A 25,509-nucleotide genomic window follows, 5' to 3' on the forward strand; every position below is an offset into this window, starting at 1 on the left:
CACGACCCCTCAGATTGGCTGCGGCAGGTCCGCAGATTGTTTGTGCCTCAGTGACGCAGGGCAACAGATCGAAGGGTCGGCGAGACCGAGTGTTGTAATGTTTAGTTTCAACGTCTTGAACGCCCTGCCTTTGCTATGTATGCTTAACTCTGATTTATCTTTTTAGAAAGCAACAACGAATCCATAAACGGTGCAAATTAATGTCAAGTACAGAGAATGTACAATATGTTAAACGTAAATTGAAAACTTTATGCATAAGGTTGTCGTTGTAAACAAAGTAAGAATATATTAAAAACAAAACAAAAAGTGGTGATATATACATATAGATGCTATAGAGAGATTTGCCTCTATTTGTATTTTTATATAGGCTATCTAGAAAGCATACAAAGGAGGAATGGGAAACCTTTTTTAACATGGATATTTATAATTTTGTGCATAAAGTTGCAGTGGTAAAAATAGAAAGTTTTTGTTTGTCTTTTAATGGAAGCATATTTATAGAGAGAGAAAGACCTTTGTGCATATTGGGTAGATGCAACTGGACAATAAGAAAGATTATTACAAATATCTGCATCGCAGAAATTGCTCTTGAGACCCTAAAGCAGCCAGGGGATGAAATTGAATTTTTAGGACTATTTGCCAATGCCAAAATTGTTTTTTTGTGTGCCTGTTTAAAATATTGGACAAAATTTGCCTCAAGGCCAGAAAAATACGTGCGTTCCACTGGAAATGCATCACTCTGTGATGAATATTTCATACGATGGAGCATCTGCAAGAGAATTCAGTGCTCCTTCATTGAGCTTTCATTTCCTCATGGAGGATGCCACATCTGTCTGGAGGCATCATCAAGTCAGACATTCAGTCTCTGTCTGGTTCATGCAGCAACTGAACGAAGCTGAAGCATTATCAAGCTGCCAAAGAATCATAGTAAAATCATCCTCATTCAAGCCAGTGGGAGGAGCATAAGGGATTGGTCAGTTTAAAGGAGCAACCTATAAATAGCAGGTTATTGGGATTATTTTTACAGGAAAATAAGTAACCGTCATTGTTGTGTATGTGTGCACGTGTGTGATGAACAGAGGTATTGTATAACCTTTCACTGCACTTTAGAGATGATAGATCTCTTTTTCATGTTAATTACATTGAATTACCACTGTATATGCAACTTGATAGATAGATCAAATTTGAAAATGCTTTGTATGAAAATCAATTATAAATAAATTGTGATACAAAAGTGATAAATAAATAAGGAATTAATTTAAGACTTTTTTTCTAACTCAATGTCATGAGCAACTAAGAGAGCAATGACAGAAACGGAGATGTCTGAACTAGGTCACCTTTTGATTGTAATCAGACAGATGAGTCTGATTAACTATAACAATCTAAAAAAAAACACTCTTCTTCCTACAGTTATGGCATCTGCACAAGCTTCTTCATTCAATAGCACACTAATACCTGTCACCAAGCCTGTAAATGCACATCTGATGTCACATAGGCTCTAGCATGGGAATGGGAAGATGGTATGTTTCTGCTGTGAAATGCCCATGCTTTGGATGGAGTAGAAGGAGCAATTGTGTGTATTTCTGCCACGCTAATGCCTTGTGACAGTGCACACTTGTGTGTGAGCAGACGGGTGAAGCTGGGGGTTGGGTGCTTCTGGTCGGACACATTCAACCGAAGGCTGCATCAAGCTCATGGCTCTGACTGTCAACTCCATTTCCCGCTCTCTCATCCACCACAACCAAGGTCTTATTTTAAGAAGCCAGTGTCGTGGCAGGATGGCCTGCACGTGCTTCCACATGCAGATGTAAACACAACGGGATCAGAAGTGAGCCGATCAACTTTTGTTAGCCTCCCAGTGCCGGGTCCCTGGCGGTTCACTGGAAAAGTAAAAGTAATTTAATCAGTCCGGCATTTGGACACTATAAAACAGGTAAGATGTGGGAACGAAATCAGTTATAAGATTGGCCTTTTGCTATGCTACTGGAAGCCCTGGTTAAATATTTCACACCGGAAAAGACAGAGTGGAGACTTGGCTTACTGTCATTGTCAAGAGAAGTGCCTGCAGAGGGGGAATTAAAGGCTGCACAAAAGCAGCAGCAGACCGGAGAAAGTCAAGACATACAAATTCGAATCTAGATTTGAAGGATCAATTAGCATTTAAACAGCATATTTAGGCTGAACCGAAGTCTCCTCCATTTTTAGGAGGCTATTTAGGTAATGGCACCTTCCATGGGACATTAATCTGTGTAATTAGGTTTCAGCTGTGCTGTGTGAAATAGATTGCTATGGCATACTTCACTCCTCTGCAACCTGTACATAGGAGGACTTTGGTGGCATGAATTTTTTTTTGGCTGTCCACATTCCTATTTATTTTCTCGCCAGCACAAAACATCCATCAGCTCCTGTAAGGGGAGATTACATCAGGCCTGATCTGATCCAAAATAAGAGCTGGCCATGCTACGCCTGCTGCTGTCTGGGTGATGACGCAGCAATATGAGACAGAGAGGCTCGAGACTGAGAAGTTGGCATGAAATGAAAATTCACTCTGAATGCATGTTGTAAATCTTGTTGTGAAACATTGCTATTTCAGTTTCATTAATATACTTTTATTGCATTTGTTCTTATTTCTTAATTCGATTTTTTATTTTCTGTTTTCACTTTTATTTTAAAGTTTGAGTAATTTTGTGTTTTGTCTTTTTTTTATTTCAAATTTGTGTATTCACTGTTGGTTATTTTAGTACTTCAAGTTAAACTTAATGAAAGTTTTTTTTTTATATAATTTTAGTTGACACTAATAATGTTGTGAACAATTAATCCATGCATTGTGTTTCATTTGAAAATAATGTTGTCAAAATGTCTTAAAAACCTTCTGGGGAAAAATAGATGTTGATAAGACTTCTTCAATCATTTAATCCACTTAAACTCCTCCCCTGTTATTTTATACCAAATCTCAACATCCAATCAGCAACCCGCCCTATTTTTTTTTTATTTCAATTTCTTCAATTATCCATTACACTCTGATGCTCTCCAATGTGGAGGAAATTTGTCATTTTTAAACAAGATGCTAACGGTCTAATCAAATTCAATGATCTATGCTAAGCTAAGCTAAAAGTGCTACTGCCAGACCCGGAGATCGGCTGAATGGATTTGAAAAAGGTAAAACTCCACTGTTTAACTCTAGGGGAGTTGGAAAATTAGACGTTTTATTTTTTTTTAAAGTGGAGTGTTCCTTTAAATTGTGATTATTTGAGGTAACAAGCGATTTTTGTGCCTGACAGCCATTCATTTCAGGAGCATTTGTCGATTAAGCAAGTTCTTTCATCTCACTGCCCCAGTAGACAGCTATGACAAGCTGCACTGTTTGGTGACCTTTTATAGTATAATGCTGATTGGTTAATGTGTCCCTTATGGCCTAAACGTAATGTTAACTTCACGCATGGACAACCTTTGAGGTGCAGCTGTTCTAGATATCCAAATGAATGCTGTCCTGAAGTGTTGGCTTCAGAGGGATTTCCATGTAATCTCTTTATTAGCGCACAGCCTGTCAGTCTCAATCACTGGTGTTGTTGTGACCGAGCCCTGCTGTGTGGGAGGGGGGTTCTGGGAGCCAAGGTCCCAGCCAATGGTGCCTAAGCCTGTCGATTAGCTCAATGCTATCTCATTAAGGTACTTGAGTACCTTTGCCCACTTGTGTTGGCAGGACACAGAAATGGAATCTGATAACAACAGCTAATCATTGTGTTTACATGAACACGAAAAAATTATAATTGTAATTTTATATGCCCACTACTTTATCATGCCATATAATATTTTTAATAATATATTAACATTTTTGTCTGATATACACTATATAATTATGTGATATGGGGTTATTAACATTATAAAAAGCAGTGGAACACAAATTGCTGGGTCTTCCACATTTCAGCTGAATGGTACACAAACAAAACGCTGTTTCTGTTCTCAAGCGGGGCAATTCCCCTGCCATAAGCAAGGCCTGTTGTAGTCAATGGCATCATATGAATTCTAAGTAACCATCGCAAAACTGAGTTAGTGATGCTGCCTGATGCTCACAGTCAGTTTGTCCCAACTTTTTTGCCATTTTCTGATACACATCTGCGGTCAACTTGTAATTCCACATTTAAAGGACAGCAACCTCAAGAGTGAGTTAAAAGCCAAAGTAATGCATTTACACTAATAAATTAATATGCATGTTTTATTCTAAAAACCATCTCCTCTGCATTAGGAACTATTACCTCATATTCCTTTTCTGCCCAATCCAAATGATTTAATATCACCAATGACTGATATTGTAACAGCAGCATTGACCTTTAGCACCTTCAGGCAGAGTTCAGAAACATATTTCCTCTTAAGGTTTTATTGCCACAGTTTTTTCCATGTCCTCCTCAGGTGGATACCAGATTTTATTTGCTTTCTGTTTATAGGCTCTAGGCTTGCAGAGGTATATGGTTCAATTTGAGGCTCTGTTTTTGCCAAGTATATAAACTCATCATCAAACCAAGGCAGGCTTGCTTACCCATGCACACAACACTTCATTTTGTGCATTGACTATAGTTCAAGGCTCTAAATGGATCAAGATGAGGTTGAAAAGCCATCTCCGTACATTTCCAGTGAAGATCATTTGTGTGCTAATTGAATTTGAAACATTCTTTCGTAATCTTTTTGAGTGTTTGTCTCTGGCAGGAGCACAAAAACCTCTTTCAGGATGTCGAGCAAGCCAGATACACACAGAAAGACGCTTCCCCCCCCCAATGAGAATCACACGGCGTGTCAATCCACATGCATTCCAATGTCACAATCCACAGCCAGCCACTTGTTTTCACTAATCTCTTTTATTTTACAAGTGGATAACAGTGCAAAACCATTCCTTGATGAGCACAAGGATTTGATTTAAAACTCTCTTGTGTCTTCCTTCACTGGACTGATACGATCTAATAAATACAGTGCAGAATGTCCTTTATTAAAAAAAAAAAAGTTAAAGTGATTACGGTATACAACACAGTGGTTCTTAATCAAATATTACATATTGCTACGCAGTATGAAATGTTTGCATGCATTCTCTCTCAGTACAAAATTGATTTTAACTCTACAAAATTTTCAGCAAGATTTTTTTGTTTTTTTTAGACAAACAATCAAACTAAATCTTTAAGCCACCATGCACACGCACACTTCATTCATAAACAATCTGCTTTTTAATTTTTTAACAAACCTATAAATACTTGGTTGCCAAAAAACGCTTAATCTGTCAAGTAAAAAAATTCAAGTAAGCGTGCTCAACAAGGCAGTTTTAAATATAGATGCTTCCAGAACTGTTAAATAATTTCAGTTTTACACGATTCACTCTGATATTGTGGAAAAGTTGGTGTCAGAGTAGAATTAAGGGCACTTGTTATATTAGGTGACACATGCTTTCATAGAAATGTTACAAGAAACCTTGAAAACCATTCCATGTGTGCTTACTAAACTGTTTGGCATTACTGCTTGCTTCCTCAGGTGGGAGGGGGTCCTTTGTAACGTAGGGCCAGGTGAAATGAGCGGGTCAGGGTATTGGACCGATGGCACGATGTATCGTGGAGCAAGATGAGGGGCCAGATGACCACAGCAAGCAGAAGGGCAAATAGGAGAACAAGCAGTGGTGTTGAGGCCTTTCGTACATTGAAAAACCTCAAGGGCCCCAAAAGCCAGGTGCCAATGTGCCTTAAGCTGCTAGCAGAAGCCTCTGGTCCATATAGGTCACTGGAAACAGAAATACATCATGATAAAAGGCCATTTTTCCCCAAAGTAACAGATTGCTTACAGGTCTCTTCTATGGTAGCAGTTGGCAAAAATCTGTTAGCTGGTTCAAGTGTGTTTAATTAGGATCTGAGCTAGGACATTCTTGGCATAAATCAAATTTAATTAGCACAATTTAATTTTGGTATGCATTGGTGAGGTAGAACTGCTTTAAAACATTTCTACGAGCCAAGGCTGAGCTTAAAGAAACTGTACTGTTAACAGTATTCACTCACAGTAATGTGAAAATAACTTGAAGCAAGATTTAAAGTCAAAACGAATATCGGTGTCCTTGCTTCACTTTTTAGTCCATTTAAATTGATTTCTCAGACAAAATTGGCCTTATTGGTCAGGGAAGCATATGACTTCACTTTGTCAAATGATTCTCATTGCATTTTTGCCATCCAATAAATCTTAAATGTGCCTTCAATGGACACTGCCCAAACCAAGGGTAAGAATCTTGGGTATATCATTAACATGTTGTACAAAACAACACTGAACCCCATAGATTTTTACTGTACAGAGATCTTTTTTTTTTTTTTAAGTTTCAAAATGTGTGTTCTGCTTCAAAAGTTTGGTGTTAAGATTTTACAGTGTCTTTTAAAGTATATTATGCTCACCAAGACTGCTTTTTGCTTGAATAAAAAATACAGTAAAAACAGTAATATTGTGATGTATTATTACAATTTAAAATAACAATTTTTTATTTAAATCTATTTTAAAATGGAATTAATTTCTCTGATGCAGTTGCTGAATATTCAGCCTTCAGTGTCACATGATCCTCAGAAATCATTCTAATATGCTGATTTGCTGCTCAAAAAAAAAAACATTTCTGATTATCAATGATAAAAATAGTACTTGTATGGAAAAATATTATTTTATGAATAGAAAGCTCTAAAGAACACCATTTATTTGAAAAAAAAATCTTTTGTAACACTATAAATGTCTTTGCGGTCACGTCCAATCAATTCAATGCACCGTTGTTGAATAAAGTTAACAATTATTAAAAAAAAAAATCTTTTGAATGCTACTAAATTTCTAATAACTGTTTTTCCAACACAAAAAAATGAAATAAAAAAAATAAGATTCACAATTAGTCAGGTTGCAATTTAGCACAAGAAAATAGATAATGCCTACCATAATAAATCAACAAGCTTATCTATCAAATTCACTGAAGTCTGCATAGGAAAACACTTTCTTACCGACTTGACTTTGCATGGGAGTTGTCTTCCAAAGAGTCAGGGAAACAAAGTCTTTCCTGCTGCCTCTAGTGACAGAGAGGGACAAGATGATAATAGCTGGAGATTAACAAAGCCCTGCAGGGACTCTATTGTTTACCCCTTCTTTGTCACCGGCGCACATTACAAACACAATTATGTGTGGGGTGTGTTGAGAGGTGTAAAGCACATCATAAAAATCACGCAAGGCACCACATTTGCTACACATTAACAGGTCTGGCTTTAATTTCGCGACACCCCAGGTGACCAGTGAAGCAGTTATGGTGTTTGTAACACATGATGTGACCGTGTGAGGGTGTTTGTGCAGAAGGGGCGTACGTGTCTGTGCGAGCAAGAGATACCTGTGGGTTTTCATGACGTTGGTAAGAGTGATGCTGGAGGTCACATGACGGGGGTGGGCGGGGGGTGGAGCACGTGTGTGGAGCTCGCTGTGGGTGGGGGCGTCTCTGGGGAAGCACATTCTCCTGATACTCAACTCCCTCCTCCTCCTTCCCGGGTGGCAGAGATGTAAAAGTGGAGCGCGGCTATAAAGATTCACAGAAGCAACAAACACTTTCAGTTGCCGAAGAGTGGACAGCAGAGTTCTCACTACATGCGGCAGCTTTGCTATGCTACAAAAGGTGCTTGTAAATCGAAAGAGACGGGCTCAATTAACTAATAAGGTGCAAGGCGGCTCTGTCTTTTTGTGCTCTGTTTAGCCCTCATTCTTTGAGTCCCTTAATGGGACAAACAGATCCACCTCTTCGTGTGACACATTACACAGACACTCTTGGCCCTATCGCAGTGCCAGTTCCTCACGATGTTTGTGCATACAATTACGGCAGCCATTATAGAGCCTGTTAGAGCGGCGGGTCTTTTTCCCATCCCTGTAAAGCTGCCAATTAGCCATGAGCGCAGAGAAATTACAAGAGGCTCTTTGAAATGGAAATGGTCTCTCTCACTTTCATCAAGGTTTTTCCAAGACTTCGTCAGGCAAATCGGCTTCTGCATCAGTGCAGAGGACTCACTTTCCCAGAAACCATCGTCACCCCACTCTCCCCCCTCCTGTCTCGGAAAGAAGCACTGAGCTTTTTAAGTCAAGATGGTACGGATTCATTTGAGATGGATTAATTAGCACAGCTGAATAATATGTGCTTCATATTCCTTGTAAACATGTCTTTTTATGTTGTCTCTAAAATAAGCTTTTACCCTCAGAAACATTGATAAATATGATGGATTTATGAATATAAAATATATAGGCCGTAAACAGGTCTTCAGCAAAGTCAATGTGACAACAATTAATGGCAGAAAAGCAGCATGATGACCATAACAGAGGAGAGACTGTTATAATGTGCACAGACGCAATTGCAGTCTCTTAATGAGATTTGGCAAAAATGTATCCATGCTCAATTGCACGGAGCATCCATTCTGCATTTATGACTGCAGTACTAAATATGCTCACTGATGAAGCAGAAATCAAATCCAGAACAAAATCAGCAAGTTATGAAGACAGCTGTAGATGCAGTGCATTTTAGAAGAACATACAGTGAGGTCCCAAAAGCCCACTAATGCATTTGTGATTGAACACCATTTATTTTATTATTTTTACCCATTTAAAATTATATTATCAGCATAAGCTTATTTCCAGGTTTTAAAAAAATTAATAAATAAAACGTAGAAAATTAAAGCAGTGTATTTTAAAGTCTCATTCTTACAGAATTTATAGAAGATAATTCACATAGGAATATTTATCTATTAAACATTAGATAATTGACATTTAATGAGACTATTCCATAGATGAGAAGTTCAATGATTTTATTTAATTATTTATAATTTATGGCTATATAAATGGCGTCTAAATCAATGTGAGAGTCTAATGATTTTATGAGTAGTAATTCATTATAAACACAGGCAGAAGCAGCTGGCCATTAATTGCCTTTAAGTGAGTGACACTGATGTACCTCTGGTATTAACACGTTACTTTGCATCCAAAAATTCAATAATATTGACATCAAGCTAATGTCAAAAGCAATCTACAAGAGCCATTAAACGGTTTTTGACAGTGTAATGAGTATCATCACTCACGGAGCAGTTTAAACATTTATATACACTACCGTTCAAAAGGCTTTTCAGTTATCGGTTCCTGTGACGGCATCATGACTCTAGTCTGCAGTGTCACATGATCCTTAAGAAATCATTCTAATATGCAGATTAGCTGCTCATTTAATAGCATTTGTTATTAGCAAAGCTGAAAACTGTTGTGCTTTTTTTCTATATAGAATAGAGAGTTCAAAATAACAGTATTTATTTGAAATTTTATTTTTATTAACAGTTAAAAGTAAAAGTTTTATTTGTACAAAACATCACAAAAGACTTCACTTTCAATTTTGATCAGTTAAATGCATTGATCAAATAAAAATATGACTGAATAAAAACATGAATTTCTTTCAAGCAGACAAAATAATCTTACTGGACCCAATATTTTGAAGGGTAGTGTTTAATATAGGACCTTATTGAGGCATCCCCAATCAAAGGGCCCAGAAAAACATTCATTTTAAAACAGTTTAAAAACATTTAAACTGTGTGATTACACCAAGCAAAAATATACCTGTGGATCATGCTCCGTCTGGACGGCTTTAGAACAAAGTTGATGCGTCTGGCCCAGCCAAGCGCTGATGCGCTCAGGGTCGAAGGTCACAGGCTCAGGAGACCTAGTTTCAGGTGTGGAAGTCTTAAATGGTCCAGCATTCTGAGGCTCACCAGCTCGAATGACTGTATCCACAACACATACATGCAAAACAGATATTAGCAAAGTCTCTTAGCATAAACAAATCAGGGCTATGCTGTGAAAAAAACAAGATTGGACAAGATGTATACCATAAATTTTTTTTCTAATTCCTGGATTTAAGTGCTAGATGTAATATTTGAAAACTAGTTGCTGCTTTGAATGGGGTAAATCACAAAAGAGAGGCTAAAAAGTTTCTAGATATTTCCCCACCATGAACCTCATAATCGAGGTTTTTGGTGGCTCTTGGCTATTTTTCAAGGATATTAGAAAACAAGCCAAATTGAGAGCAGCTCTTCCATGATTATCAAGTGATTAAGCTGTGAGAGGGACACTGCCCTCGGTGGATGGCACTAGTCAAACTGACCAATCAGGAGCCTCGGCTTTACCTGGCACCGGTGTCTGGGGTGGGGCCGCATACTCTAAGCTCTTCTTGATGCCCTGAAAAACACAGCAACTACGTTCAGCATTCACTTACATTACAGAAATACACACATACATGTTGATTTGTAGCATCAAGGTTTGCTTCTATAAAGTACATTACTTTCAAAATAAATGCATCTTAATGTAATGTAGGGTTATCAATCTTTGAGATCCCACTGACCCCCAAATATGATCATCCTTGTGCAAGGGACCTCATACATTTTTTTTTAAAGGCAGATATTAATTTGAAGGCATATCAAAATCATGCAATTTGAACAAAACAAATAAATAAATGTAACATATTATATGTAAATTATGATTTGGAAAATATTTAATTTCTATTGTGTTACATTTATGTCTACTTAATTTTTTTTTTTACATTTCTTTATTTAATGTATTTAAGTGTTTAACATTTAGTATATATATATATATATATATAACATTTATAGTATTCATTTTATGAACATTTAAAATTACAAAAATACTATTGTAAAATATTAATTTTTTTTATATATAATTACATTTTTTTTCTTTTTCACTGTTCTTCTACTCACTATAATACCATTAAAGTAATGTTAGATTTTATTTTCATTTATTTATTTATTTGAATCATGTATTTGTTTCATCCTATTTCTTTATTTATTTTACAGTTTAATTTTTTTTCCCAAGAACCCCATAGAATTCCCTTGCGTACCCCTGGGGGCCATTTAATGCATTTTAATAATGGTTAATCATTTAAAAGTGGTTAATTTGTGTTAAAGCTGCATCTGAGGCCAACTGTGTTCAATACAAAAAGAAAAACTGCCAGCGAACACAAACCTGTAACAGTCTTTTTGCATGTTACATACCCTGCATGCTACATGCAACATGTGCAGGTACACGTGTGCTTGCGTCTATACACACATCCAAAAACAGAGACCACATTGTGATCTTTTAAAAAAAAACATGCAATCCCCTCATTGTATTTCAGTTACATCATGTTGCTGTATGGAAAATGTATGCAAATCCACTATACTACACATTATTACATAGACTGTGGTTTCTTGAAGTATGAGCTGTCAGATGGACTTACTGGATTCTTTAAGATGTCTGGTTGCGTGTCCACAGGACTCATGTAGACTCTCCTCCTCAGAGGCCGACCTGAGAGAATGAAAGAAAATGTTAACGCTCCTGATGGGTAAAAGTTAGAGTTTCTGTGTGTTTTTTAGAGACCTGCTAGAAATGTATAGCAATCACAAAGAATAAAGCGCTATGAAATGCCTAAAACTCATCAGTCCTCGTTTGGGGTCATGATTATTACATAATCAGCTGATTGTAATTCACACGTGAAGCATAAATGCCTCTGCAGCACCTGCGGTGGTTCACACCACATGCACACGAAAGCATAAACAAAGTGTTAATATGCACAGTGAATGCAAAACGCTCCAGTTTCACGTTATTTTAATATTCACTTGAAATGTTGTGTGGAAAGGGATGAATTCAGGACAGAAATATATTCATAGCATCAGCAATAGCAGATAAAACAATATATAAACTGCGATCTACTAAAAGTACTATTACTAAAACTGAAAAAAAAAATATTAAAGACTATATAGGAATAAATAATAAATAAAATATAGGAATAAAACTGCATAGCAAAATGACAAACTTAAACTAAAATGAAAATAATAAATAATAATAAAAATAAAATAACACTGCTATACATTTCAATTTATTATTTTAAGTGAGTCACGTGACATACAGCCAAGTATGGTGACCCATACTCAGAATTTGTGCTTTGCATGTAACCCATCCAAAGTGCACACACACAGCAGTGAACACACACACACACTGTGAACACACACCCAAAGCAGTGGGCAGACATTTATGCTGCAGCGCCCAGGGAGCAGTTGGGGGTTCAGTGCCTTGCTCAAGGGCACCGAAGTCATGGTATACCAGCCCTAAACTCGAACCCACAACCTTAGGGTTAGGAGTTAAACTCTCTAACCACTAGGCCACAACTTCCCCTTTTAAGTTTAATGTCAAAAAGCAACTTCAAGGTTTGTGTCTCAAGCCTACACAGTAAATCTCTGAATCACAATTATTCCCCATTTATATGAGTATATAATGAATATGAAGATTTGTGCTTGGAGGAACTGTTGGACTGTATTAGGCAACCCCTACCTGCAGCTGCACTGAAGGAGGACGAGTCCGTGTCATCATGGGAGATTGAACCACCGATGTCCACTGAAGGGTCCCACTCCAGAACCAGGTGATCTTGACTGGACTGAGGAAGACAGGCCTGAGACGGAGGCGCCATGCACTCATCCTCCAGCATACTCTCAGACGGACAGCCAGAGTCAGGAGCACACAGAGCCCAGTCCTCTTCAAAAACCTGCCATAGCACAAGAAAAACATTTTAAATTTCTCTTAAAACATTTTCATTTTCACATAATTACAATTTAGTTTAAAAAGGCACTAACTTAGGAGTAAGAGGATAAGAATTGTCAATTTTATTTTATTTTTTTCATGTATGTTCACCAAGACTGTATTTGGTCAAAATACAGTAAAAACACAAATGTGAAATATTATCACAACATAAAACAACTGCTTTTTATTTTAATACATTAAACTTTTTCCTGATGGCAAAACAGAATTTTCAGCAGCATCAGTCTTCAACTCAATAAACATTTCTTCTTAATATAGTTGCTAATAATGTTGAAAACAGCTGTCGCTTTATATTTTTGTGGGAACTGTGATGCATTCTTTTCAGGATTATTTGATTAATAGCAAGTTATGAATAAAAGTAATTATTATATATAATGATAACTTTTTTTCTTTGATCATTTAATTTGTGCCATTTCAAATTCACTTGCTCAGAGCAGGCCTGATGCATACGCACATACCAACCCCAAACTTTTAAATATGTATATTAAACATTAAATCATCTTACATCTATAATGCAATCTTATCTATACAATGCAATTTCTTAATTTTTAAATGTGACAAAAAATGATGGAAATTCTGAGAACATATTGATCCGGAGTGAGGAGAAAAAAATAAAATGATACACATTATAGACTCTGTGTGCTTTTTCTGAGCTATGGAGAACATGCTGTGGTAATTAATTATGATGTGTGGTGTGGGACTCTATACACGTCCTATATCTGACAACAGCATGCTACATTTTTGGCATATCTTTATGTGATCCACTTGGACCTAAAGAGACAAAGGCTTACACAAGGAACTTGTTCAAATGGACAGTACATGTATTGTGCAGTCAGTGGCTGCTTGGTTACAAGAAAACTATTCAGGGGTTGTATTCATGACTTTTCTGCCAGAACATATGAAGTTGAATGCTTGAGTAGCTTTCCCCTGGGATAATTTTCCCAAAAATGCAACAAGCCTGCTCTGAGCAAGTGAACTTGAGATGACACAAAATAAATTATCAAATAAAAAAAGCTATCAGGGGAATATCAGGGCAGAGAAGGAACTCTTCAAGGTTTCATAGTCAACTGTTTATATGATGTCTGATAATCCTGATCTATGGAGGATTGACCATAAACACCGGCTATAAGTAACAGTGCTATTCTGGAAATACAATCAGCCAATAGTCTGGGTGGCGAATGAGTTTGAATAATTATATATACACCTTGATTTTCTTCAAATTTAATGGTGCAATTGAATTAGCTGTGAGTTCAGAAGAGACGATGAGAATAGTTTCAGGTCTTCACGTTTGGAATGAACTAATTAGTACACATGCATGGATATATACCAGTCTCATGCTGAGCAGGCGTGTATGAAGATGGCCCAGGCCCTGAAAGACACGGGTACAGTGGAGCAGGAGTTCCTGCAGCTGGTTCTCGATGACCTGGGCATCACCCGGCTCGCTTTTTTGGATCAGCTCTTCTCCATGCTGAAGCAAATCATTTAGTCGACCTGCACTCTCTCCAACTGCCTCCTGAAACCCCTGAGAGACAAATATACACAAAAACAATTTACAATCATATACAATATACATCCTTCCTTGATATTACTTTTATAGGTCAGGGCGATTTAATTCCATTCCTAGAGGCCACAACCTGGAGAGTTTAGTTCCAACCCTAATTGAACACATCAGAACCACTTAACAAAGGTCTTCAGAAATCACTTGATTATTACTGGCAAATGTGTTTTTCATTAGGATTAGAACCATTAAAGTTTTGAGGATCATTAAAATGTCACAATGTAAAACCTTATAGAAATTTTACAACAGTAGTTTTTCAGTAATGAGGATCATGTATAACATTAAATAAATGTAAAAAAATGTAAGAAATGCAAAGGTATTCATATATTATTATAATAAACTATTATAATCTGTTAATTATAATAAAATATTAATTTATCATTTAAATAATTTCATTTTTTATTATTGTACTACATACTGTAACAATAAAATATTATTAAAATAACTATTTAACAAATTAGACATTTCTTTTTACTTTTACCTGAGACATGATCAAATATTGTAATATTTTGATACACTATTTTTTATTAAAAAATAAAACTTCATTTTATTCTCTTTCTATATTTTAATTTGTATGCATGTATTTATACCATAGCTCCTCCTTAATAGTCATAAAAGTGGGCTTTATTTTCTTTATGCTAAAATGTCAACATTTTATTTTGGGGTGAAGTGTGACCTGGACGTGTTTTCTTAAGACTAACCCAACTTGGCCTTTCTGGGATTTGTACTTGCAACTTAAAAGACCTGCACTTATAACCCATAAAGCACAGATGGCCCAAAAAAAAAAAAAAAAACATTGCATGGACAAATCGGTTAATCCTTGTTTGCTGAAAGTACCTGAAGCTGGTGCATCTTAGAGCAGGTGTCTTTGCCTGAGAAGTGCTCCACTTCAGTCAGCCTGAGGTCCATATCAGCCAGCCACACTGCCATCTCTTCCCTCTGCCTCTCAAAATCCTCCCGCTGGCAGATGAAATGCTGTTGCACGCACACACACACACACACACACACAGACAGAGCATGATTCTGTCTGACCGTCTACACCCTGATGCTGTTTTTAGCATAGGCGCAGACTGACAGAGAGACACATCAAAATTACAACAAGGATTTCAATGTGGCAGACAGGGAGCGGAAATGTCATAAACAAAACACAGACACAGAAGCCCATGGTAAGGGGGGCATAAGCAGTGCATTCGAGCACAGACCAACAGTGCGCAGGGGTCACTGCAGCTGGAAGGACAGAGTTATGCAAGATGAACGCAGGCAGAGCAGAAGGCTGTATGGATAAAGAGTTAATGGGATTAAATATATATATATATATATATATATATTTCCAAAACTGCAAAAATCAAATAAATAAATTGAAACAAGTTGTGCTCCAAATTTGAGGCTGATATCTCAAAAATTGTGTGCAGTACCAAAATGTTTCCAATAAATGAACTTAGCTTCCCATTAATTACCAATGCGGTCATTTTTGACTGTGAAAAGTACAATTGTAGTTTACCAAGTATAGTGCCATTCCAATCAAATGTAAAAAACCAAAACATAACATTTTCCCTAATAGCTCAAGAGGGTTAAAAGAGTACACCTTTGAGCAGTTTGAGGGTCTTCATATACCTTCAACCTGCGGCACACTGTCTCCACAATGTTGCTGAGCTGATCCCAGCGCTGTCCGCAGTCCTTCGTCATTTCTACGAGCCACGCGCCCATAGCACCTCTGAACAGACCGACCAGAGTTTGACAGAGTTTGGTCAGTCCGTCCAGCTGGGTTAAACGTATCCTGGCCTCAGCACGCAGGTTCTGGAAGGAGATACAAAATCAGACAGTGAGATCATGCAATTAAGAGGTAACTCCCTCCAAACGAAAAAAAAAAAAAACACATCCCACAGGTTATTTTAAGAAAAGTATTGCGAGGAGTTAAGACGGAGGGAGGCACAACGGTGCTTAGGAGGAGAGCCAAGGAGTTTGACGACCATTTGGTGTCATTTATCTTCACTGGCAAGGTTCCCGGGTTTCTAGACACTCTGAGTAAATGCACTGTCTGCGCGTTTGTAAGCGTGTCTATGTGTCGTTGATTACACATTCATTGTAGAAAGCATCAAAATGCTGGCTGTCTCTCACTCAGAAACAGTCACCTGTAATCACTAATTGGCGATGGTCTGTTTTTACTTTAATTCTGACAATTGCTGTCAACAACCATCTAAAAGTCTTTTTTCAAAAAGAGACCGCAAATATTTTTTTTTTGGGGGGGGGGGGGGGTTGCATTCAGAATGGTTAATTAATAGATCCAAATTAATTGTATACTTCAATATTTTTCAAACTATCTTCCTAATAAAATGAATACATTTATAACAACTTGGCATGCATGTTTTTTAAATGTTAATCAAAACAATTATATATATTATTTTCTCCATCATGCACAATATTATCTGTGATAAATTGAACATCTAATAGCATTGAAGTTAGACCAAACATCTCATTACCTCATACTTTTGTAACTCCTCTTTTGCCGTAACATACAGCACATGGCTGGAATTTGGGGAAGCTGCTATCTTCTCAGCTGAACGAAGCCAGTCATCTAAACAGGAGAGTTCCTTCTTGAATTCATACCACAACATCCACCTCCTCTCCAGCCTGATGGATCAGTGAGAAACAATTAGGTAGAACAATCAGTTATATAGTACAAACAGGATGCCAATACTCATGGAGAGCTACTCACTTGATGCAGCCCTCGAGGGAGAAGGAAGCATCTTGGCTCAAGTCTCCAGTGGACGACCACTCATCAGAGAGCTCATTCAAATCATCATGCAGCTGAGAGCATCTCGTGGGAAAGCAGGTCTCAGAGGACTGTAGGTAGAGACCACTTTGGGGGTTCATATCAACATATGTTTGCTTCTCTTCACTGTCTTCATCGCTTCCTCTGGGACCTGCTCTGGTGTTTCCATGGTGACTGGCTTTGAGTGACATCTCTTCTAACATTCTGGCATCACCAAGTGCCACCTGTTACAAGAACACAAAGAGAGGCCAGTTCATTAGGCTCAAACACAACATGATGCACAGACATATTGTGACCCTAGTGTCAAAACAGCTCTTTCAGTAATAACAGAAATGTTATATATGGTAGCTGATATTAAATACTTTCGGCAAGCATCTAAATCTATTTATACAGCTAACTGCTATTTTTATGACTATGCATGCAGCTTCTATGAGCAGATATTTATTGAAAAATTAAAATGAAAGATCTGTACTTTAAAAATTATCTTGCCAGTTTTAAAAGTAGTCAAGTAAAGTCAAAAAGTTAAATTAGTGGTTATCAGTTTTGTCCAATGTCCAATTTTTTTTAATGAATAAAAATATTTAATATATATTAAAGAAATACATTCATTAAAAATCATAAATTAAAAATAAAATTATTGATAAAAACAAATCAAATTATAAAAATACTTACCGGTAATAAACATTTCATAAATACATTCATAAATAATAAAATAAATCATAATACATTCATAAATTAAATCAAAATAATAAAAATCATAAATGAGATCATAAAATTTTGAGTCAACACCAGGTGCTAGGCTAAGGCCTATACAATCCATTGTTGACCAATGCACACAAAAAAAGAACATGTGAAGTTGGAAAAAAAAAGTCATGTGCCGATCATGTTTTCACCATTGCATAGTTTTGTCCTTAAAATCTCAAATCACAAAAGAATTTCACAATTCATTCACAGTGCATAGAAACCCACTACTGCAGTATTTGGTTAGAAAAGCTGTGGTTTCTCTGCATGACAAATGCATTAAAACTTTCAGACACCTCTTTTGCTCTGGGTTATAACTTCAGCAATCAAAAACCATAAATCAGTTTTATGCCCATTACCCAAAGGAGTAACGACTCTGCCACCCCAGCCCAGGCAGAAAAAAAAAGCCAAATAGATTCTCCTCACTCTAATACCTGCATAATGTGGCTGACAGAGCAAGGTCAGCTATGGCAGACCATGGCTGCTGTCAATCAAGATGGTCCCAAAAAGTGCCTTAGGCTGACCTCACAAGTAAAAATTGTTTTTTTTTACATTCAAGAAGAGCTTAAAAGCCTACGTGAGTCTCAAAAGCAGCCCACATTTGTATTTATGAATAGACTTGCCTTTGAAAAAAAATTACTTGGGGTAGAATGGTTCTTTCAAAACTTTAAGCCCGATCAGTTTATAACTCGAAGTTAGACGGGCATAATTCACCCGCAACCTTGCCGGCCACCAGGGCCACTTCCACCGCAGGTACACACTGTCTTCAGGCTCAGCCAAAATGACTGTCATTTCTCAGGGTCCGCTGTGATTTTGCCCCAGTGGAGGGCATTAAGGCACTAGACTGAGTCTCAAAGCAGTCAGGTTGAAAATCAAAGTCACCGTTATTGCTTTTCTCAACCTGCAGAAAATGTTGCTCTCGCCTGAGGTGTAATGGAGTGCAAACATGACTGCAATCCATACTATGATCCTAACCTTTTCAGAATTGAACAAACTTATAGCAGGCTGCAGGCCATTTCCCATCTCATTGGCGAGCTTGTGTCTTGAGGAACAGGTGTGTACGTGTGACACCCAACAGGCATGCAGTGACACAATGACTGGAAATGGGACGTTAAGAATCTGATTTCACTCTGATTTTCATCCTGTAGACCTAAAGTACATCCCAGCCCAGGTGAAGTTACAGATCATAATTTTCCAACACAAATACCAAACCATGGAGATGGTCATTCAATCCCAACACGTGATAAAGGCATGCAAGAAGATCTCACTGGTGTAAACAGAACATAAATGTGACTATTTTGGTATCCAATTAAGTCCTTTTGACTATGTTTATCATATACATATAAATCCTGGAGGAAAGACAAAGAAAAGGACCATGGTAAACTATTATAGAAAGAAGGATCAAAAAACAGCATGAAATGACATTAGTAATGCAAGGCCATTATTACTTCAGGCCAGATTATATTAGTTGGATTTAGCATCCGTAAAATCAAAAGCAAAGTCAAATGAATCATAAATTAATAAAATCGTAAATCAGTAAACAAATGTCAGTAAATACGCTTTGTAAAATACATTCATAAATGAAATCAAAGAAAATCTTAAATAAAAAAATAAAAAAATGCGTGAATAAAAATGCAATAATCAAATATAAAATATATTAATAAAAAATCTAAGTCAAACAAAATCATACAATTATCAAATAATTACATGATTAAAATATAATCATTTAAATATATAAACTCATAAATACCATAAATTAATAATAAATAAATAAAAGAAAATGACTCAAATAAATAAGTGTAAAGACAAATTTCGTAAATACATTAATTGATAATAATAAAAATTAAAAAAAATCACAGTAAAAAAAATTTAACTCTAAAATAAATACATAAAATGCAATATAATTATATATAAAGTAAACTAATAAATAACTAAATATATAAACCTTAAATGAAAATGTTCCATAAATACATTCATAAATATAAAAATAAATACATAAATAAACCACTATATATATATATATAAATAACTAAACTACAAATAAATTAATAGATGCAGACATACATACATAAAGTTCTCACAGGTGTAAAATTAACATAAATGTGCCCGTTTTGGTATCCAGTCCGCTCACAGATATCTTGACCATGGTAATTATATGCACGCGTAATCCTACAAGAAAGCCATGGACAAGGATGGTAGTAAATTAATATAAACAGCAGGATCAGAAAGCAGCATGAGACACACAAGGATGTAAATGACAGACCAGATTACAGATGCTTAGTCATCCTATTCATCTAGTGTCGATGGTTTGGCTAGAAACCAACGAGGCAGGTGCATCTGGGGACCTTTCCAGAACACAGCCTGCATGTGAATGAGCTGGAGTTGAATAAACACGCAAAACGCTGTCTGTGAGAGTGACGGGGGACAAAAAAGCCCTTCCATTTAGGCGAAAGGTGATGTGGGATGAGTCTGCATGTGGAAGCAAATGAAAAGTAGTGATGCATTCAGTACATCAATGAAGCTTGAATCACTCTCGGGCTTTCTTATTCAGGTTTGATAGACCATTTTTCCAGCTCACATGACACCTCAGTACAGGCACAAAACACCCTCACAGAAAATGAACGTCGCTCTGGGGAGAACATCGTTTTTGTTTCTTAATGGCGAATAAAGCGGCGCTTGTCTCCTTGGCGCTGAATAAACCTCACAGCAAACGGAGGCAATGTTACCCTTTCGGTGGCCAGTGACAATTACTTTGCTCTGTTTATGATAAGCTGGGGAAAGGTCACAACACTCTAAAAGCTCAGACTGCTGCTGTTTTCATCCGAAGCAGTAAACAGCCAATCTCTTGCCAAGCTCAGGCCTTGGACTGAATCTCATCCCACACGCTGCCAAGCAAAAACTATAACCCACAATTTCAGCCCACATTCTATTGATTAGAGGTGGAAGACAAAAATGAGTTCAACAGCGTGTCTAATGACTCTAATCAATCACATTGCTGAAAACATCACTGAAAAGCACTATCGTAAATACAAATTCAACTCATGGACCAACATTTGAGACGTAAATTGCTACAATAACAAAACTAGGAACTAAGATCACAAAATAGTAAGTATATAAAGTATAAAGCTGTTCAGTGTAATTTATATCAGTATTAATGAATTGGTGGGCAGTGAAAAAAAGAAAATCTAAATACAAATTCAATGCAACTATCTAACTATACATTTAGGGATAGATATGACTGCTCAATATTTTCCATGTAAAAAAAAAAAGAAAAAAAAAAGCAAAACCAGCAAAGAACCAGTGGTTTATATGATGAACACAAAATTTAAACACAATTTTGTCCGCTCAGTGTGAGTCACAAAACTATGACAAGCTAAAATAGTTCTGCTTGGTCGAGCCAACCTGTTCAGCAAATGTATTTTTAATCGAAAACGTGTGCACACACACTCCCGGTGAGGTGACAGCGTTCCACCCACTCCCGTCTGTGCCGTCCCATGGAGGCGGCCTGAGGCACATCTGTGTTTCCGGTGATGGGTGCTCATGAAGGCGGAGGAGATAAGGACCCTGGTGCTCCACACCCCCTGATCCCGAACCCTCAGCTCTCCCTCCCTGTTCTTACAGAGACTGCACTCATTGTCTCTTTGGTGCCACAGGCCCAAATCGCAAACAAACAGTCCTTTCTCAGCACCCGGATAGGGAGAAGAGGCCAGTGCCAGGACACCTGATCTGATCCACTACACACACACAAAGCAAGAGATGAACCGGGCCCCCTTTTCTCCCCTGGCCCTCAGAGACCAAGCTGTGCAGAAGGGCAAAAAAACAACATTACAGCAAACTCGCTCTGGGTCCTGTGAATTACAGTTCATTACATCTAATATTTATTAAACAGAAAATGTGTCTCAATTTAAGTCTGACCATGGCCTTAATACTTCTAATAGGAGCTGAATGCTCTCAGAGAAATTGTCAGTATGTGATACAAGTAGCTACATCAGCCTTCAAATCCAATCCAGGCTTCTTCTAATCCCATTTGGAGCACATGCAATCTGGTGAGAGTCCTCAAACCACATCCTCTTGCAATTGCGTTCTTTTCCCATGCTTAAGACGACACCGTTCCAAAAACAACAGATGACAAAGATCTGCTGCTTTGTGACAATATCAAAGATATAACGAGCATGTCATCCATTAATTGCAGCATATAGCCAAAGGCAAGCCACTCCAAAAAAGCACTCTTGTTAAGAAGATGAATTTTGCTTCTCCACATGAACACGTCATAGCTGGAGATAGAAATGATTGTTCTCTCAGCTGTGATTCCCCAGCTAGCAGACGCCTGACAGGTGTTGTGCTCAGGGAGAATAACGCAGACTCATTCACCTGATGACTGAGGATTCATTCAAGGACAGACAGCAAGTTTTACAAAGCAGAATGTCTGTTTGACACATTACTGTTGTAGCCTGAAGCAAGGTTCTTCTCTCACGAGAAAGATAAAGACAGAATGTATCGCTCAAATCACTTCAAAGGGAACAGAAAAAATAAAGAACAAACAACAATTAACAAAAACAATTAACTTAAAACAGTTACTTAAAGACACACACACAGTAACAATTTTTATATATATCAACATATGCATTATAAATAATATATTTTAATAATTAATGCATAATGTTTATTTTAAATGTTTATTTTATATATATATATATATATATATATATATATATATATATATATATATATATATACACACACACACACATTTATAATATATATATATATATACACATTATGCTTCATTATTTTATACACTATTTTATTACACCATTATATACACTACTTTTGTTGTTGTTCTTCATAATAATAATAAAAGTAATAATAATAAAAACATTGGTATTTTTTTATTTTAGTTAATAATCATTAGACACACAACAACAACAAACAATAATAATAATAATAGAACATTTTAAAAATATTTTCCATTAACATTTAACTTTTTTATTGATCATTTATAATTAAGGTTTAATTACAAATCAATTAATATTATATTACTTTTAATTTTAGAATGTTACTATCTTATATTTATTATATAATTTATATTATACAACACTATATACACATATTAAACTGTAAATATTAGTATTGTTTTGTAATATAATTATTAATAAATAATTTCCATACTTTTATATTAGTAATTAATGTGTGATTGGCTATAAATTAATATTTGTATTGGATTTTACATATTATCTTTCAAATATACATGGCTTATTATTTTATTTTTTACTATTATTATTATTATTATTATCCTCAAGTTAATATAATAGCTAACAATGACAATATTCAAGTATATAACCAGAGTCAAAGCTAAAAACTACATCACAGATCATGCTCATCCCTCTCCTGCTTTCGTCATCTGTGCAAGCCAGAATACAAAAGTATCATTCATCCTTTACAAGTGTTGGTGAAATCTGATTCCTGGTTTTCAAACAAAGCTCTGCCTCAGGGGGCATCTGCAGTTTCAGCAACGAAACTGGCCAGTAGCAACAGTTTTTTTTTTAATAAAGCATAACAATGAAAGCCAGGAGCAGCATTAGACTGAATGGCCAATTACTACCGATGCATGACGCCATTCATCATTAAACTCAGCATGGTGTCATTCTGGCAAAGACGTGTGTTTTACTGAATGCATCTATACCCCTAGCTTGAAACATAATGGGCCTGTGAAGGGATATTTAGAAAGAAAAGACAAAGCAGGAAGCTCTCTTTTGCCCTTTAAATCCAAAGTACATTTCTTTCGACTTAACACTCTTCAAATTAAATCACTTCTGGGGTCTGTTTAAAGCAGGAAGCCACGGAACAGCACCCAAGGAACAGGATTGTACAAGCAGGAGAACTTATCTGTGCTCACAGCACTTTCCCTGGACACTGCTTAAACTCTAGTTTGTTGGGACTCAGTAATCATATCATTGGGTTTAGGTCTACATTTGAAAAAATTAGAGGGTTATATTGACTGCAAATCAGTTAATTGTTTTAAAGGGTTTGCTGGAAGGCTCCTGAAAGATTGAGATAAGAACAAGATGTCTAGCAAAGTACAACACTGATTCAGATCAAGTCGTGCAGTCCTGAAATCCACTAATGGACAAAATGGTAGAAAAAGCTAATATGTGATTGTTAGTTTCACAATCAGCGGTCTAAACATGAACTATAAAACATTTCTCTCTTCATTCTGATCATGATGCCACCATTAATAATAATAATAATAATTATAAATAAAAAAAAGATCCCGAATTGTGTTACTAATATTCAGTTTTTTTATAACATTAACTGTTTTCAAATATATAATAGTTATTCCATCTACATAAAATAAATTAAAAATTGCAAAAAGAAAAAAAAAGTAATAAGTTTAGACACATTTGACTGAATTTATGTTTCTCATCCTAAAGGCTTATACTTAAATGTGTAAAAATGTGTGAAACATTTTGTACACAAATATTAAGAGTCTCCATATCTTTATTTGGTTAGTATTTTGTACAAAACATTTTATATGAGTGCATAAAACAGATGCTAAAATACAAGCTCTGACTTTTTTAATAGTTTTGCTCACTGTAAAATTCCCATACTTCAGTTTGGGTTATTTTATCGTTTTTTTTGTTTGTTTGTTTTTATGACATGCTAATCACTCTTATACCAATGTGTCCAAGCTTTTGGCTAATATGTCTTAAAGCAAAATGCAGGCTGTAGAGTCTCTGTGATTGATTATGGTTGTAAATGCCTTTTAAGACCGATATAAAGAAGATATTAAAAAGATAAACAACTAAAGATCTTTGACCCTGAATACAAGCCCAGTTTGAACTACAAGAGTCATCAGATGTCATTGTGGGAATAATCAATGGGCATGGAGTATCACATTCAGCAGTAGGCTGTAATCTGATGGCCTGGTGGTGTCAACTAAGTGAGTCATGCATACCATTCCACAGCAACAGCAACACATTTAAATACTTTTAAAACATTGGTTTGTATGGACGCAAAACACAACCTTTGCATACAGTCACGTGGGCAACTCCAATGAGGTAGATGTCTCAATTGTTTATAAGTCAGTAAAATTCAAGAGAATTCATTTAATAGGTTACGTGATAAATATGACTGAAAATGTACGCGTATGTTTATAATTACACACTACGCTGACGAAATAACGCAAGCTAAATGCACAAAGCGCGTTTTATAGATGCAGGTGAACATTGTTTGCAAGCAGTTTAAAAAAATACCCAGGCTTAAAAAAATCAGTAGATGTTAAAATGTTATGTAAGTCCTCTTGACACTTACGTGCAAAACCTTTCCTAACTCCAACTTCCAGTTTCTCTTTCAAGGAATCCTTCGTGTTTTCTGGAATCATACAGGTGCAAAACTTGTCATCCTCAGGGTGAAAACACTTCTGATCAGGTTTGAAATGCCAAGTATGTTTTACGAACACACATCAAACAAGAAACAACGTTATGTTGTGCGATAAAGATAAACTCTGTTTCAGGTCACTTAATAGAGCCATCAGTCTTTTGAGTTAAAATGTCACCTGACACAGGTAAGAAGAAGCCACGCCCCCCGAGTTCATACACTCCTCCTACTCACCGTTTCAGCTCTTATGCATGACTTCAAGCACAAGATATTTCTTTACGGAAATAAAATGTGATATTGTAATTTTTTTAAGAATAGAAAAAGAGTAGCTACAATGAAAAAAAAAATCACTATTCTACACATCAAGGTACATTTTTTAATTAAGTGCATTCAAAATAATTTGTAAAGTTTGTTCATA

At 36.3% G+C, this 25,509-nt stretch overlaps 1 protein-coding gene across 1 annotated transcript; it reads right to left on the reverse strand.

Moving 5' to 3' along the window:
- Positions 1–4,831: 4,831 nt before the first annotated feature.
- Positions 4,832–25,292, reverse strand: LOC128029135 (nesprin-2). Its single transcript, XM_052616704.1, has 13 exons — positions 25,026–25,292; positions 16,917–17,197; positions 16,681–16,831; positions 15,815–15,997; positions 15,038–15,175; positions 13,970–14,164; positions 12,379–12,589; positions 11,288–11,355; positions 10,182–10,233; positions 9,616–9,779; positions 7,370–7,552; positions 6,993–7,057; positions 4,832–5,754 (listed from the first exon to the last, which is right to left on the reverse strand). Exons 2-13 carry the CDS (start codon positions 17,174–17,176, stop codon positions 5,508–5,510), a joined length of 1,917 nt encoding a protein of 638 aa, XP_052472664.1. The 5' UTR covers positions 17,177–17,197; positions 25,026–25,292; the 3' UTR covers positions 4,832–5,507.
- Between the last annotated feature and the right edge of the window lie 217 nt (positions 25,293–25,509).

Source organism: Carassius gibelio, chromosome A15 (genome assembly GCF_023724105.1).
Source record: "Carassius gibelio isolate Cgi1373 ecotype wild population from Czech Republic chromosome A15, carGib1.2-hapl.c, whole genome shotgun sequence".
NCBI classification, from domain to species: domain Eukaryota; kingdom Metazoa; phylum Chordata; class Actinopteri; order Cypriniformes; family Cyprinidae; genus Carassius; species Carassius gibelio.